At 45.4% G+C, this 16,891-nt stretch overlaps 1 protein-coding gene across 2 annotated transcripts; it reads left to right on the plus strand.

The window, feature by feature from the left end:
• Nucleotides 1-15,778: 15,778 nt before the first annotated feature.
• On the plus strand, nt 15,779-16,469 carry Iqcf6 (IQ motif containing F6). Of its 2 annotated transcripts, none has more exons than XM_036192005.1 (2): nt 15,779-15,883; nt 16,039-16,467. In XM_036192005.1, exons 1-2 carry the CDS (start codon nt 15,779-15,781, stop codon nt 16,405-16,407), a joined length of 474 nt encoding a protein of 157 aa, XP_036047898.1. In that variant the 3' UTR covers nt 16,408-16,467. The 2 variants fall into 2 exon arrangements, with proteins under 2 accessions (XP_036047898.1, XP_036047899.1); XM_036192006.1 differs by having other exon boundaries at nt 15,805-15,826; nt 16,039-16,469.
• The last annotated feature ends 422 nt before the right edge of the window (nt 16,470-16,891 follow it).

The raw sequence follows: 16,891 nt of genomic DNA on the forward strand, positions 1-16,891 counted from the left end.
TCGGAATTCAAATGCATTTTTGGTCATTGCACCTTCAATAACCTTTTCTTCTTGCTAAATGTTGTGCAGTCCCCACATTCAATTCTCTGGGGGTCATGACCTACAGTTTAGGAAGCCAGATATGGTGCTCATAATGGCCTCTGTCAGCAGCAAGGAATAAGGAAGACTAAACATGACTCTCTCGTTTCCTAATAAAGTTTAGAAGCCAGATCTAAGAGGAGCAAACTGTTTCCAAGTATCTTAATTGTATCCCAGGGGAAGAAAAATCCAAGAGTATTTATAGGGACACAAAAATATCTAGCATCCAACAAAGTACAATTCTCATTGATTGGCATCCAACCAAAAAAATTACTGGGCAAAGAAACAGGAAAATACCACCCATATTTGGGGGGTGGGGGTAACAGTCAATCAAAACTGACCCAAATACCAGACTTAGAAAGCAAGGACATTAAAACAGTTACTGTAACTGCACTCCATATGGTCAAAAGCTTAAATATAGAGACATGGGAGATATTTTAAAAGATCCATATTGAACTCCTAGAGATGAAAATGACAGTGTCTGAGTTGAAAAATATAACTGGCAGATTAACAAATTACAAAGGACAAAAAAAACAAAAAAGAGAAAGAGAGAAAGAGGGAGAAGGAGGAGGAGGAGGAGGAGGAGGAGGAGGAAAGCAGGGAAGGAGGGGAGATAAGTCGAGCCAGCTTTTTGATACTACAGCAAATACTTGCAGAGAAAGGGCTGATTTCAGCTCATGCATTCAGAGGTGTCAGTTTATGATCTGCTGGTCTGCTGGTCCATGGTTGACTGGCCTGTGACAAGCAGTCATGCTGGGCCTGCATACAGAGAAGATGACCACTCATGTCATGACAGGGAGATGAAAGAGAATGAGCAGGAGACCATGGCCTCACAGCCTGCTTGGAGGCATGCCCCCAGTGACCTAAACCCCTACACTAGGTCTCACCTTGTGAAGTCTCCATCATTTTCCCAGCTGGGGACCAAACCTTGATCAGAGACCACCAGCTGTGGGGGCAGGGCACTCAGCCAAACCATAGCAAAGGGAATCAGAAAAATTGTTTGCTGAAAAAACATGGCTGAGAAATTTCCAAACGATGAATATTTTTATATTTAAATTTTTTTAATTAAAATATAATTACATCATTCTCCCCTCCCTCTCCTTTCTCCTACCCATTCAATGTCTGTCCCCTCCCAAATCCAAGGCAACATCAACATATAACAAATCAACATCTAAATACAAACTGCTGAGTCTGCTCAGTGTTGCCTGTATGTATGTTTCTAGAGTATGACCAGTTGATAGTGGATAACACTTAGGGGTCTCATCCTGCTGGGAAACTCATCCTGCTTTCTCAGCAGATGTTAATCTCTTGTAGCTCTTCCTCTAGGGATGTGGCCTCATGAGCCTTCGAGTCTTCCCCCATTCCGAATTGGAAGGTCAACTGTTGTTGGAATTGTTCAGGTCTTGTTTAGGCAGCCATGTTGTTGAGACGTCATGGGTGTTGCTTCCCTGTCGTAGCTAGAAGGCACATTCTCCTAGAAGACGTCCAAGTCCTCTGCTCTTACAATCTCTCCGCCCCTCTCCCCAGATGTTCCCTGTCTTAAGTGTAGAAGTTGTACTGCAGATGTATGCTCTGGGGTGGGGAACCTCATGACCAGTTGTTCTCTGCATTTTGACTAGTTAGGGCTTTCTGTGATGGTCTCCTGCTGCAAAAAGAAGCTTTTTTGATGAGGTGTTGAATAAAATTTTAAATTCACAGAGTCAAGAAGGCTAGTGAAAATTAAGCACAAAGAAACAAGAACACCAATGTGCACTAAAGGCGCCTGCCAGACATGCGCATGAGCTTCAGACAGGCACATGAGCTTCAGACGGGCGCATGAGCTGCAGACAGGTGCATGAAGTTAGATGGGGCTTCTTCCGTTCCAGTCCAGACCTGAGATGACAACAATCCAGTCATCATGTAGATGGCAGCCTCAAGGCAGAACCATCTAGGTAAAACTCTCCTGGATTCCCGACTCACAGAAACTGTTAGGTAGCAATTGTTAGTTGTCTCTCTCACACACACATTTTTTAAAAGTCATTTCTGTCCTGACATACTTTGAAAAAGAGAAAGCGATTTCATGGTAAATGCTACCATGTTAAAAACACAACAGTGGGTACACAGCTCAGAGAGGGCACTTTTTCAGTATTCATGAGGCCCTGGGTTTGATCTTCAGGACTTGAAATTAAAAACCCCTCTTCTGAAAGAGTAAACACTGTCCCAAACTGTCAGAGTCAATTTTCTCGGAATCTGGAAACCAGTCAAAAGATTAAAGCAGCTGGGTGAGTGCTTAATGAAAGAAAACCAAACAAAGCTCTTGATACAGAGAGCTTGGTGGCTGGCGTGTTTAACTCACCTGGGCCCATCTCACCCTAGCTCAGTGGCAGCCTCACAGAGGCTCAGCGACACCAGCATGGACCTTACTCTGAAAGGACTGTGGTCACTTGCTTTATCTGTCTGTTGTCTCCCCGCAGTGCTGGCCTAGAGGGCTTGCCTTTATTTAGCCAGACTCCATTGCACAGCTGCCCAGGGGTGTTGTGGAAACCACTGAAAGCAAATCCATTAGCCACTACCCCCTGGCTCAAGTGGAAACGGTAGGACAAACAAAACAAACCAAAACCACTGGGTGGAAGAGCCCAGGGATTGGACGTTTTGGAGAATGCAGGCTTTGACCAGCTCCCCCCTTCCTGTCATTCTGGAAGATGCATGCAGAAGAGAGATGAGGATGTTTACAATGGGAATGACGCATCAAAGATCACTGCTGGGCATCAGAAGCAGAACATACATACCTGTGGGTAAAGCCGTTCCCAGGATCCATATGGATATAAAGGAAGACCTCAGTGCCAGGCCAGGCTACCTTTCTGTGAGCTGTTGGCCAGAGTCCATGGAGGTTCCTCCCCCAAACAATATAAGCTATTGATACTGTTATTCTTGTCCCCCAGAACTAGATGATAAGACATTATAGTTGAAGGCACCACATGCTTTGCAGAACACAATGAAATTAGCTGGAACTGAACTGGAAGCTTCCTCCCTGCTGGCTAGTACTCATAGTATCAGAAGGTGCTATGCCTGCCACTGGAGAAAATGTCGCTATCAGTTTTACTCAGCTGTGATGCCTGCATGCTGAACTACTGACCTGCAAGGCAAAATATGCTCAAGAGTGAAACAGTGGCATGGCTATTATGGGGTTAACCAACTGCTTTCTGCTTGGATTTGAGGCACGCTTCATGGGAAGGGATTCACATCTGGTACTGTTGACCTGGTACTATAGACATGGCCCGTGACTGTGGAGGTCCTAGGTCCTAGGAGGGAAGGCTACTTCTGTTGTTTTGCTAAATGGACATGATGTACCTGCAAATTGCTCTCTAAATAGTTACGTTTATGTGTTTATGTTGGAGAATACTATTCTAAGGTGTGTTACTTTTGTTTATGTTGCATTTGTTTAACTCTGTGAAGCTGTGTTACTGTGCCTGTGTAAAACACCCGATGGTCTAATAAAGAACTGATGGCCAATAGCAATGCAGGAGAAAGGGTAGGTGGGGCTGGCAGGCAGAGAGAATTAACAGAAAGAGAAATCTGGGAAGAGAGATCTAGGAGTGAGAGAAGGAGGAGGACATTGGGGCCAGCCACCCAGCTACACAACCAGCAATGGAGTGAAAAAGAAAGGTATACAGAAATAGAGAAAGGTAAAAGCCTAGGCAAAAGACCGATGGGTTAATTTACAGTTAAGAAAAGCTAGCAAGAAACAAGCTAAGCTAAGGCTGGGCATTCATAATTAAGAATAAGCCTCTGTGTATGATTTATTTGGGAGCTGGGTGGCGGGTCCCCCAAAAGAGTAAAAAACAAACACCACCCTTAGATCAAGGTTGCTGTTGGCTTTGGTCAGAGAAGATTTATTTTTGCAGTGGGCCCCATTATTGCAGAGGCTCATAATTGGTCAGAGTGCTGAGACAAAGAAGCTGTTGTAAATGAGACAGCTACATACACCAGCCCCTCTAAGACACAGGGAACATCATGGGAGCCAGAGCAGACAGACTGTAGGAGGCGGAGGAAGGGATAGAATGATGTGGAATGCTGTCTTCTAGGCATGATATGGCCCATTGCACTCTGGAACCTTACAGGCAGGTTTTTTGGCCTAGCAAACGGGCTCACTGCTTCCCTGTCTCTCTCTTATGTGGGCATTCCGCACTGAACTTAAAATGATCTGCCTTCTGTTCCCTATATGTAGCATGGATCTTAGAGGTCTTATTAATAAAATCAAACCTGAGGCCAGTTATTGGGTGACTGCTGGAAGATCAGAGAAGCAGAACAAGCCACAGCTATCCTCACCTTGCCAATTCCTCAGGTGATCCTGTTTCCTTAGTCTGGAAGTCTCTGAGTCCTCATCCATAATGGGTCTCAGCTGAACTGTTGCTCAAAAGCCTAAAAGCTTAACCAGCCAATTGCTGCTAGTTTCTGGTCCTCACGCCTTATATATACCTTTCTTTTATCTGCCCTCACTCCCTGGGATTAAAGGCATGAGTCACCATGCTTGGCTGTATCCTTGAACAGATGGATTTCTGCCTCCAGAATGCTAGGATTAAAGGCGTGTGCTACCACTGCCTATCCTCTATGTTTAATATTGTGGCTGTTCTGTCTCTGATCCCAAATAAGTTTATTAGGGTGCACAATATTTCAGGGAATGCAATACCACCACACCTATACATACTGCTGGCGTGTGTGTTCACTTCTCCCTCTCCTTCCCCCTTTCTCTCCCTCTCCCTCCACCTACCTACCCACAAGCTACTGACTCTTCCTTCTTCATCTAGTGACCTAGACTCCTTGCCCAACACACAGATCCCTTCTGACCAGGATCTGTAGGTACTAAACTTTTTAACTAGTTTCCTATGTGTCGATATGTGTTAATCTATGCCTTCCATCGGAAGAACCAACAGCTTCCCCAGGCCACATCTTCACCAGTACTCCAGGAGACAACAAGAGCAGGCTTCCAGCACCAGACTGATGGCCGATGAGGACAGAAGTGGGGCATCTGTCGGACAAGAGCTACAAAGGCATTTACCAGTACAAACAGCCCCCTGTGAAGGACTCCCAGTCACAGTCCAACAACCAGGCAACAGGTCTGGTTGACAGGCAAGCGCAGTGGCTATGAAAGGCACACTACGAACGCCTGGACCTACTTCTTTCTCCTTGCCCTTGGGGCAGAGTGCTGGCTACCTTAGTGCTCTAAGTCAATCAATGACAAAGATGGAATGCTTTGCACAGGTTACACATCTCCACAGAGCTTATTAGCTGCATCCCCTAAACACCCCTCTCCTTTGGGAAGGCATCAGCATTTGCTGGCAGTCTGTAGCATCATTTTGTGCAAACTTCAGCTGCCAGGTCATGACCTCACCTTCCCACCAAAACTCAGTGCTGCAGAACAAACTCCCCTGCCATGACCACCCTGTGGAACTAGATGCAGTTCTCTCGGCCATGCAGAACACTATGGCTTACAGTAGGCCCTCTGTCCATGTTTTTACTGACTCTTGGGTAGTCACAAATGAATTGAGTGTTTGATCCACCTTGTAGCAAGGAGAGAAATCCTCTATCCAGGCCCCTCTTTGTGGATTGTCTTCATCTGAAAGATGTGGCCAAATGGCCAATCATGAAGGCTATATGAAGTTCAGGAAGGTTGTGTGGTTGCATTGGGGAGCCTGGAAGAGCAGTCAGTATGGGTGGACCAGAGCAGGTCATGTCTTGGATATCTGTGAGAGAGTCAGCTTTACAGGTAAGCATTGTCTTAAGAATGGCAATGTTGGTATGAGCCAAGGCATGTAGCCTTTATGATACTCTGGGAGACAGTGTTTCTTTATACAGGGTGTACAATTCCCTCTGCCCATAGGCTTCTGGCCCCTAAACTGCTGAAATTCTTGTCTAATAGATGTCCCTTTGCTCTGGGACATCAACTATACTAAATTCTAGGCCATATTACCACTGTTCTCCTCACTGTAGATGGGTATGCACAGTCACATAACCCATATTGGTAATTCAGGGGTAATTAGTAACATCCCCATGGGGAGTACTATCTTCTCCAACAACTCCCCTATGAATTTAAAATATCAGTTGCTTTGCTTTATGCTATCCATTGGTCACCCAACTGGAGACAGGTGAGAAGTCCTTTCCTGAAGGCAACCCTACAACGTTGCTTCCCAGTTATATCTATCTATCCACTGATCCTGTGTATAGTGACTTTAATGGTGCTTTATCTATATCTGACCTTCCTAAGAGTTGAAAAGAATCACAACACAGTGTCTAGAAAGCACAGCATGGTCTGTGTCTTTTGACCTCTCTATAGACAGCTAGCCAAGTCCCCTTCCCTCCATCTCCCATCAGGACATGTCCATCCCAGCAAAGGTGAACTGTGTTTATTCCCATAAGCCCGTTGCTTTTACTGGCAGGTGGTGAACTGAGCATCCCAGCTCTATCCATTCAAGTTGTCAGGCGGATGTAAATTTATTTATTTATTTATTTATTTATTTATTTATTTATTTATTTATTTATTTGGTTTTTCGAGACAGGGTTTCTCTGTAGCTTTGGAGCCTGTCCTGGAACTCACTCTGTAGACCAGGCTTGCCTCGAACTCACAGAGATTCACCTGTCTCTCCCTCCCGAGTGCTGGGATTACAGGCGTGCGCCACCACTGCCCGGCTGGATGCAAATTTAACAAACACTCAAATCTATTGTAGCGTAGCCTTGGGTTGATGAGACATTTGCATGAGATTCTGGCCCAGATGGTTGGTGTCAGATGGCTGCCTTGTGCTGTGTGTTCCTGTGCCTGTGTACCTGTGTCTCTGTGTGAGTGTCTATGTCGTGTGCCTAGATTATAGGGAAGGGGTCCGTGCCATCAAAGAACAATCTGCTGAGGGTATAAATAATTCGGGCCAAGCACAAGCTAATCTAACAGCTGTGGCTCAGCAAGTACAGATATTAATAACATCATTCTCACCCTGGCTCTGAGTAAAGAATGTGACCTGTTCTTTTGGCTCAACTCTCCATAATGGGGTGAGTGGCTGTGTACAGCATTTCAGCTCATAGCAAGTGTTTTCATATTGTCTGTTGAATTATGCTGTTCCCATGGCCTTAATGTCTCCATTATTCATACAGTATCCATCTCAATGGACAAGGTCTAATGCCTAAGCATTATGGCGCCACCTCATTCTCTTCTTCTGGTTAACCTTCAGACTCTGCACAAGCGGGAAGTGAAGGCTAATATAAAGTTCTTCACAGCTGTAAACTGGCAGAAAGCCAAAGAATACCCCAAATCCACATAGAGCACTTCTGCAAATACTGAGAGTTAGGGTGAGACGCTTCTTTGCCTTAAAGAAAATCTCTGCTGAATCACAAAATGGCCACTAAGATAACAGGACAAAGATATCATTAGCTACACACAACAAAACATGCAGACTTTTATAAAATTATTTCAGAAAATTTACTAAAATAATTAGCAATAACATTCTGAGGAAGGAGGGTGATCTTTTAGAATTCTTTCTCTTTCATACACACAGGGAGCAAGTGAGAAATTAATAAATGTGTATTAAAAAGATAAAGAATCAGCTAGGAAGCTGGGCCATGATGTACACACACACACACACACACACACACACACACACACCCTTACCTACCTACATAATCCCAATACTCCATATGCTAGCCTGGGCTAAATTGAAAGTTTGAGGCTAGTTGGGGCTATGTAGTGACACCCTACTTCAAAAAGCAGGGGCTGCTGGGGAAATAACTCAGGTAACAAGCACCCATGGCAAAACCAGCATGGTGACACACATCTGCAATCCCAGCGCTAGGACCTAGAGACAGGAGGCTCTCTGGAGACTCACTAGACAGCCAGTCTAGCTAGTCAGCGAGTTCCAATCAGCCAATCAGGTGCTTCTTTCCTCACAGCTGCTCAACATCGTCCTGGAAACTCTAGCCAGAGAATTAAGCAAGGAAGTACACTAAGACAGACCCAGTCTCCATTTGCAGATGAAAGGGCCTTGTGACAGAAAGTCTAGGAGGATCTAAGGAAATCCTGGGACTGAGAAACTGGCTCAGCAAGTCTGCAAGCTGAAAGTCTAACATGTAAAACTCATGTGCATTTCTACATACTAGCAATAAATGATTTAAGATGGAGATTAAGAAAACAGTTCTATGATGGGAATGTCATTTTGTATGCTGTGAATGTGTGTTGCTCTGATTGGGTGGTAAATAAAATGCTGATTGGCCAGTAGCCAGGCAGGAAATAAAGGCAGGATAAGCAGAGGAGGAGAATTCTGGAAAGAGGAAGGCTGAGTCAGGAGACACCAGCCACCACTGAAGGAACAACATACCAGCAGACTGGTAAAGCCATGGAACACATGGCAAAACATAGATTAATAGAAACAGGTTGATTTAAGTGTAAGAGCTAGTCAGTAATAAGCCTGAGCTAATAGCCAAGCAGTTATAATTAATATAAGCCCCTGAGTAATTATTTTATAAGCATCTGCCCGGGGCACCAGGCTGGAAGAACATGGGGCCTGGTGGGACTGGGCAGAATGGAGAAAACTTCCAGCTACAGTTCTATAAACAAGAGCACCAAAAGCCAGAGGTGGTGGTGGTGCACGCCTTTAATGCCAGCAGAGGCAGGCAGATCTCTGTGAGTTCAAGGCCAGCCAGGTCTACAGAGCAAGTTCCAGGACATCCAGGGCTACACAGAAAAACAATGTCTTGAAAAACTAAAACAAACAAACACAAGAACACCAATAATAATAATAATAATAATAATAATAATAATAAAATTGTTAGGAATAAATTTAACCAAGCAGGTGCAAAAACTTGTATTCAGAAAGCCACACCACACTGTGGGAAGAAGTTGAAGAGAATCTAAGTATGTACAAAGACATCCCATGTTCACAGGTAGAAAAATAATCTATAGATTCAATGTATCCTTACTAAAATTCCCACTGTCTTGAAAAAATCACTTGAAAAGCTATTGACAAAAGTTATATTGACAAAGGACTCAGAAGAGCCAAAACCATCTTGGAAAAACAAAACAAAACAAAACTGGAGGACTTAAGCTTCTGAACAATTTTGACGCTTATTAGAAAGCTGCAGTAATCACAACAGTGTGGCAGGTAGAAGAGAAGTCATATATATTGCTGAAATGAAATGGGAAGCCTGGAGATGAGCCTATGCACCTACGTTCGGTTCATTTTTGAGGAGGGAGGTTGAGACAGGGTCTCTCTACGTAGTCCTGGCCTGGAACTTGCTTTGTAGACCAGGCTGGCCCTAAACTCACAGAGATCCATTTGTCTTTGCCTCCTGAGTGCTGGATTAAAGACATGAGCCACCTAGCCTGGCTATATTCAGTTGATTTTTAACAAGAGTTCAAAGATGGAGCGGGGGGGGGGGGGGGGGGGGGGGGGGGGTGGCAGTGTAGTATTCTCTTTACCAAAAACATCATAACAACTGGGTAATACCATGAAGGTGAATGGTTGGGTTCTAACCTGGCATCATTTACAAATATCAACTCAAAATTGATCGAAGATGTTACTGTAAAAGATAAAAAAGTGGGGCTGGAGAGATGGCTCAGAGGTTAAGAGCACTGACTGTTCTTCCAGAGGTCTTGAGTTCAATTCCCAGCAACCACATGGTGGCTCACAACCATCTGTAATGAGATCTGGTGCCCTCTTCAGGCCTTCAGTCATTCATGCTGTATACATAATAATAAATAAATAAATCATAAAAAAGATAAAAAAGTATAAAATTCCTTTAAAAGAAAGCATACAACTAACTCCAAAGATCTTGGGTTTTACAAAGGTTCCTTGGTTAGGACACCAAAGCACAAACAACAAAGGCAAAACAGATGTTGGATCTTGTGTTACTTTTCCACTGATGTGATAAAACACCATGACCAAAGCAACTTAGAATAGAAAGCATTTAATTTGGGCATATAGTTTCAGAGAGTTAGAGTCCATGACGGTGGAACGAAGGCATGGTGGCAGGGACAGCAGAGAGTTCACGTCTTGATCCACAAGTAGGCAGGTTGTGGGGTGCAGGGACTGGGGGTGACACATCTTCTGAAACCTCAGAACCTGATTCCAGTGACTCCAACAAGGCCACACCTCCTAATCCTTCCCAAACAGTTCCACCAACTGGGGGCCAAGTGTCCAAACCTGTGAACCCATGGGGCCACTTTCACTCAAACCAGCACGGAGTTCATGAAAATAAAAACATTTATATATCGAATAACATGAGTGAAAGGATAACTTCACTTTCTCCATCATTAAAACATAAAGTTCCGGGGGCTGGAGAGATGGCCCAGAGGTTAAGAGCATTGGCTGCTCTTCCAGAGGACCCAGGTTCAATTCCCAGCACCCACATGGCAGCTCACGACGGTCTGTAAGTCCAGTTCCAGGGGATCCGGCACCCTCACACCAATGCACATAAAGTAAAGTTTAAAAAAAAACCATAAAGTTCCACCAACTGGGGACCAAGTATTCAAACATAGGAGCCTATGGTTGGATATGTACATACAAGAACTTTGATAGACACTGCTTAAAAAGCTGTCACATGAGCCAGGCAGTGGTGGAGCACGCCTTTTATCTCAGCACTTAGGAGGCAGAGGCAGGCAGATCTCTGTGAGTTCGAGGCCAGCCTGGTTGACAAAGTGAGTTCCAGGACATCCAGGGCTACACAGAGGAACCCTATCTCAAAAAAACCAAGGATGTGAAAACCCAAATCACAGTGAGACACCACTTCACATCTAAGGTGACGATAATGTCTTAAGAGACTCTACCAAGTATATGTGAGAATGCAGAGACTGATGGGCATGGAAAATGGTTCAGTTGTGTAAAAACAAAAATCGGAGCTGGGAGGTGATGGCGCAAGCCTGTGATCCCAGCACTCAAGAGTCAGGGACCACCACCCAGAGGCTTGCATTTTTTTTTTTTAATTCCTCGATCGTATTTTACATCCTGACCACAGTTTCCCCTCCCTCCTCACCTCCCAGTCCCTCCCTCAGCTCCCCTCTCCCTCCATCCTTAAAAAGTTCATTTTATTATTTTTTGTTTTGGGTATGCATATACCTACATGTGGATGTGTCCATGTGGGTGCAAGTGCCTATGAAAGCCAGCGGTTGTTGGAGTCCCTGTAACTAGAGTTATAGGCATCTGTGAGCTACCTGACGTGGGCGTGAGGAACCAAATGCCAGTCCTCTAGAAGAGCAGTTTGTGCTCTTAACTGCCACGCCATCTCGCCAGCATCTGGACAGGTGTTCAGACAGAGCCATGTACATGTCTGTTCCTGGCAGCACCATTAGCAGTGATGGAAACATGGGAATAACTCAAGTGCCCACCATCTGAGGAATATCTAAACAGAAGATGATACAGCCACGCAGCAGGATGCTATTCAGCCACAAAAATGGACGAAATACTGGCAGGTGTTACCACATCGATGACATTTAAAATCATTCCTCTAACTGTAAAAAGTCAGCCAAGGGAGGCCCCTGAGATATGATTCCACTTACATGAAATTTCCAGAATAGGCAAACGCATAGATTGAAGGGCTAGGATGGCGGAGGCGATGGGGGATGGCCGCTCAATGGACACAGAGTTCCTTTTTGATTTAGGTGAAAACAGAACTGGGAAGTGGAGGTGATTCTTAAACACCGTGAGTGTGCCCAAAGCCTCTGGATGGGGCACTTTTAGATGGTTAAATGCCCGATGTTATGGAATATTTTAAAACTTTGATTTAAAAAGATACACAGAAATATATCTATTATATATATTATAAACAAAAATATAATCTCTTTATAAATATATAAGGAAATATATCTATTTCTTTAGGCCACAGACTTCTGTTTATAAATGTCTAGGAACCATCCAAGCTAGGCACAGCTGTGGTAGAAGGAGCAAACACTGATTGCCAAGGGAAAGTTTGGTTTGAAATGTCTCCATTTTTATGTGAGTGTGTCCACCTTTTTAACTTTTGTATTTTCTTTATTAATTTTTAGGTCAGCATACAAAGTGATGGATGCCATTATGGCATTGTCATACATGTTTATGCTCTAAGTTATCAAATTACTTTAACAGAAAAATAAGGTCAGTGTATGCTTGGCACAGAGGGATATATTTGAGGGCAAATTTCCTAAGAAATTTACTTTTCACCTTTTGATGTTTCTGTATATCAAAATTTTAGCAAAAGAAATATATCGTATGTTTCATCAGAAAAAATTAAGCAAGCAGGAGGGCAGAGAAATGACTCTGTAAATAAAAGTGCTTACTGGACAAGCCTGGAGACCTGAGTTCAGGTCCAAACACCTACGTAACAAGTTGGGCTTGGTGGCATGGACACCTGTAACCCCAGAACTGTGGGGAACAGAGACAGGAAAATTGCTGGGGTTTGCTGGCTACCTAGCCTAGCTTACAGGTTCAGTGAGAGACCCCACCTCAAGGGAATATGGTGGAGAGTGATACAGAAGGACACCCTACATCATCCCTCAGTGTATTTGTATGGGGAGGGAACTATAATGAAACAGTCATGGTCTATGACTACTTAGTACGAATCAGGGAGTTCTTCCCACCTCTTGCCTTAGTCCATTTTGTTATTGCTGTAATAGAGGACCTGGAGGCAAGCACCTTTACAAAGAAAGAAGTTCACTTAACTCATAGTGACTGAGATTCAAGGGCCTGTCACCAGTGTTGGCTCATGGTGGGTGGCATCTGAATGGTGGAGCTATGGGGAAGCCAGAGGGTAGTTCAGAAATTGGTTTCATTTTCAACAGCTTTGACTGGGGGTTTTCAGGACTCCTGAACCATTAATCCATTTGTAGGGCAGCACCCCAATAATGAGACCTCTCACTAAGACCTTACTTGTAGATGTCTCATCTCCCAGCAGAGCCATCTTAGGGACCAAGTTTACAAGACATGAACTTTCTAGAGGATGGAGCACACTTGAACCGGAGTCAGACTACATACTCCCCAGCATGCCAGCTGCCACTGTGTAAATGAAAAAAATATGTGAGCTTAAAAGGACAAACGGGGTTTTTTCAAGTTCATCTGGAAAGGCGATGAAGCCAGGATACCATGGCAACCTCCCCCAAAGCCAGGATGGAGGGGGAGATGCATAAGGAAAATGGGGAGTGAAGTGGCATTTGGGTCACAGCAACCTGGTCTGGAAAGATCGTCATGTCCACAGCCCCCTCTGGTGATCCATCCTGGAGGAACGGACTTCCGATGTCAGCGCTGGGGGTTCATCACAAAGACAAATGCCTTTGGGGTGACTGACAACCCAGCTAGAGAGCCATCAACAGGAGAAAGGAGAATTCTTTTCAGGACATTGAACACAATGCAAAGAGTTTGCTTGGCTGGACCTGCAACACATCCAGATGGATAGCTCCATGCTGGTGTATGAGACAGGAGGAGCCTCAAATACACATAAACAGATGCTGTGGACTGTGTATGGTCCCACAGCGATCCACACCCAAAAACCTCCCACGTAGAAAAAGGAGCAATCACGCTGAAACCAGAATGGCCTCCCAAACCCCACAGGGCTTGTGTCATCTCTGTATTGATCCTTCTTTTGTCCCTGGGTCCTTGGGCTCCAATTCCAATGCTGAGTCTTAGAAACATGGTACTTGGTGAGCTCCCAGGAGATCTGGCTACACAATGGCATGCTCCCAGCGTGAAGGGACAGATTCAGGTTTTGTAGGACTTGGAGCTTACAGCATTTAAAAGATCAATTTTCAGAAAAGTAAAAAGCACACAGAATTGCAGATACAAAGTCAAGAGAGCCTTTAGGACAGGACATCACAGCCAATCACCAGCTTTTGAATGCTCATGATGTTTCATTATATTAACTGTCCCACCCCTGTGATACTTTCCTATACCTTAAGCTGTATGTATTTTGAGTACTCCCTCATACAATGATTTTATATCATTTTCTGAAAAAAATTATTATTGATACTTGGGATGCTTAAATCGTGAGATGTTTTTCTTGCAAACCTACACATTGTTATTCTCCTGGGCTTGGCTCAGTAATCAGAGATTCTGAGAAATTCTCTTAAAAAGTGTGTGTGTGTGTGTGTGTGTGTGTGTGTGTGTGTGTGTGTGTGTGTGTTGTGTGCATGTATGTGCAGGTGGGGGGAGTTGCTCACCTATGCTTGCACATGTGGCAGCCAGAGGTCAACTTCTTCAGAAGCCTTCCTTGGTTACCCTGCCCGCTTTAAAGATAGTCTTTCACTGAACCAGGAGCTCACCATTTTGGCCAGTGAGCACCCAGGAGTCCCCTGTCTGAATCCATTCTCCCAGGTATGTGGGTATGGGTGCACACCACCATGGCCAGCATTTTGCATGGGTGCAGAGGACCCACACTCAGGAGCTTAGACTTGCACAAACACTTTGCCCACTGATCTACGTCTTCAGCTCCAATTCTGATACATTCTATTCTAAAAATACTCCCATCAATAAAAGAAAAAAAATGACTGGAGATATAGCTCAGTCATAGAGTGCTTTCCTAGCATGTAGAAGGCTTGTGGTTTATTTCCCAGTTCTACATAAAAAAATAAAGGTGGAGAAAAAAAAAAAGAAAGGCAATGATATATGAGATATATGTGTACCATTGCATCACCAAGTATGTTTTCAACAACAGAGAACTTCAACTTTAGTCAAACATTGGTAAGGGGCTGGAGAGATGGCTCAGCAGTTAAGAGCACTTATTGTTCTTGTAGAGGACACAGATTTGGTTCCCAGCACCCACACCACAGCTCACAACCTTGTAACTCTAGTTTCAGGGAACCTGACGCCCTCTCCTGGCCTACACAGGCCCCTGCATGCCCATGGTGCACAGACATTCACTCAGGCACACATATGTAAAAATCAATCATTTTTGAAATGTTGATGAAAATGGAATCTTCAGCTTGGGGAATCATGCAGCTGGTAGCTGGAAGGGTTTTCTCCAGCAGGTTTCTGGCTCTCGGTTTTCCAGACCTCACTTTTCCTTCCCAATCCTCATACTTTTGGTGCCAGGTTCTGCAGGACATGTTGCTGTCACAATAGCAGTACCTGTGTCCTTACATTGTCACACTGTGACAAAGGGTGACCGAGCACAGCAGATGCAGAGTGACAGGAATAGCAGAAGTCCCTGCTCTCACAGGCAACTGTGACTCACACAGGACTATGCTGTTCATCTAAACCAGCCACGTCCCAGCTCAGTTCACGGCATGCTCAAAGACGCTGTCTTTCCACACAAAGCCCGGGGAGACTTGGCAGAGGAGTATAGGGAAGAAAGGGCAGAGGCCCTCTCTAATCAAAGCTAAGAGATTGTGTGGGGTGGGGAACCAACCACATTTCTATTGCTTCATGTCACCTGGCACCCTCCCAGGAACCCTGACACTGAAGCCTGCCCAAACCCACGACGGCTCTGAGCAGCCTTAACTGAAGACCTTCTTACCTGTAAGAAAGTTCTATGGCTCTCCGCTGCTACCAGGGGGTGGAGATGAGTCTGAGAAGTAACTGGAAGCCACAGAAAACTGTATACCCCCAGGATGGGAGTACATGAATAAAGAGCTTGCCCAATCCAGAAGGAGGTAAGGCTGTGGTTAAAAATGCAGGCAGACAGGGCCTGATGAGAAGGCTTCTGTGCAGATGGGTGGAGTCCAATGATGGCATGTGACTAATAGTTGAGGGCGGGGCCCAAAACTAGGATAACCTAAATGACAGATGAGTGGACTCTAAAGACCAAGGCCATGGACATGCAAACTGTGAGTACAGCCCTTTCCGAAGAGACTTGCCTAGTGGATAACGAGCAGTGTGTAAAGGTGAGGAGGGGTTGGCAATAAGATGAGTGGGGTCTGGAACAAGAGGGCAGGACAGCCCAAGCCAAGTCCCCTCTCCTCCCAAGTACCAGAAGTGGGGACAGGAATGGCAGAGAGCCCCACTGAACATCTGCATGTTCTTCCTCCCCCCTGATCAGTTAGAGAAGACAGCCATAAAGATTCAGTCATGGTGGCGTGGCAACATGGTCCGACGAACATTGCTGCATGCAGCGCTTGGAGCATGGGCCATCCAGTGCTGGTGGAGGTCAGTGCAAACCAAGATGTTGGAGCAAAGACGGTGCTTGGCACTAAAACTCTACACCTGCCAGGAATGGGCAGTGGTGACGGTACAGGCCCACGTCCGCATGTGGCAGACCCGCAGACGATTCCTCCAGGCACGCCAAGCTGCCTGCATCATCCAGGCTCACTGGCGCTGGCATGCCAGCCAAACCCGAGGCATGATCCGGGGCCACTATGAGGTCAGGGCCAGCCAGCTGGAGCTTGACATCGAAATTCTTATGACCTAGGATGCTGGCAAAGGCATGGGGGGGCTGGATCTCCCTCCCAATAAAGACACTTACTGATCATAGACTCACCCTGTGGACATTGGACTCACAGAGGGAACTTAGCCTCTAACTTCCTTACCTTCCATTCAGAAATATTCCCTGGTGTGGCATAGTGCCCTTGTCCTGAGACCCATCCTAGGCCCCTGTTCCTAATGTCATACTTAGCCAGTCTTGCACAAAAAGGACAGAAGGGCTCAGGCCAGGTGTCGGGGCCTCCATCAGCTGGCTGGGTCCCGCCGGCATGAGATTAGGCCTTGCATCTTCCTCTTCTGCAGCCCCTGCCAAAGCATCTCCATCAGCTTAAAAGAGTCTGTCTGCAGCAGGGCCATCTGGGAAACCAGGGATTCCACCTCCTGAACCACAGGGCCCTGAGGGCCCACACAGGGCTTGGCAGGGAGCCAGGAGGACTGCACACCTCAGCAGAGCAGCAGCAGGGCACACATGC

Source organism: Onychomys torridus, chromosome 7 (assembly GCF_903995425.1).
Source record: "Onychomys torridus chromosome 7, mOncTor1.1, whole genome shotgun sequence".
NCBI classification, from domain to species: domain Eukaryota; kingdom Metazoa; phylum Chordata; class Mammalia; order Rodentia; family Cricetidae; genus Onychomys; species Onychomys torridus.

What these genes read in the sequence shown, in the direction of transcription:
- Iqcf6 (XM_036192005.1), top strand. Translation starts at nt 15,779, where the DNA reads ATGACAGATGAGTGGACTCTAAAGACCAAGGCCATGGACATGCAAACT. An exon ending in ATAACGAGCAGTGTGTAAAG is followed by an intron (nt 15,884 to 16,038) that starts GTGAGGAGGGGT and finishes CCCCCTGATCAG; the next exon opens with TTAGAGAAGACAGCCATAAA.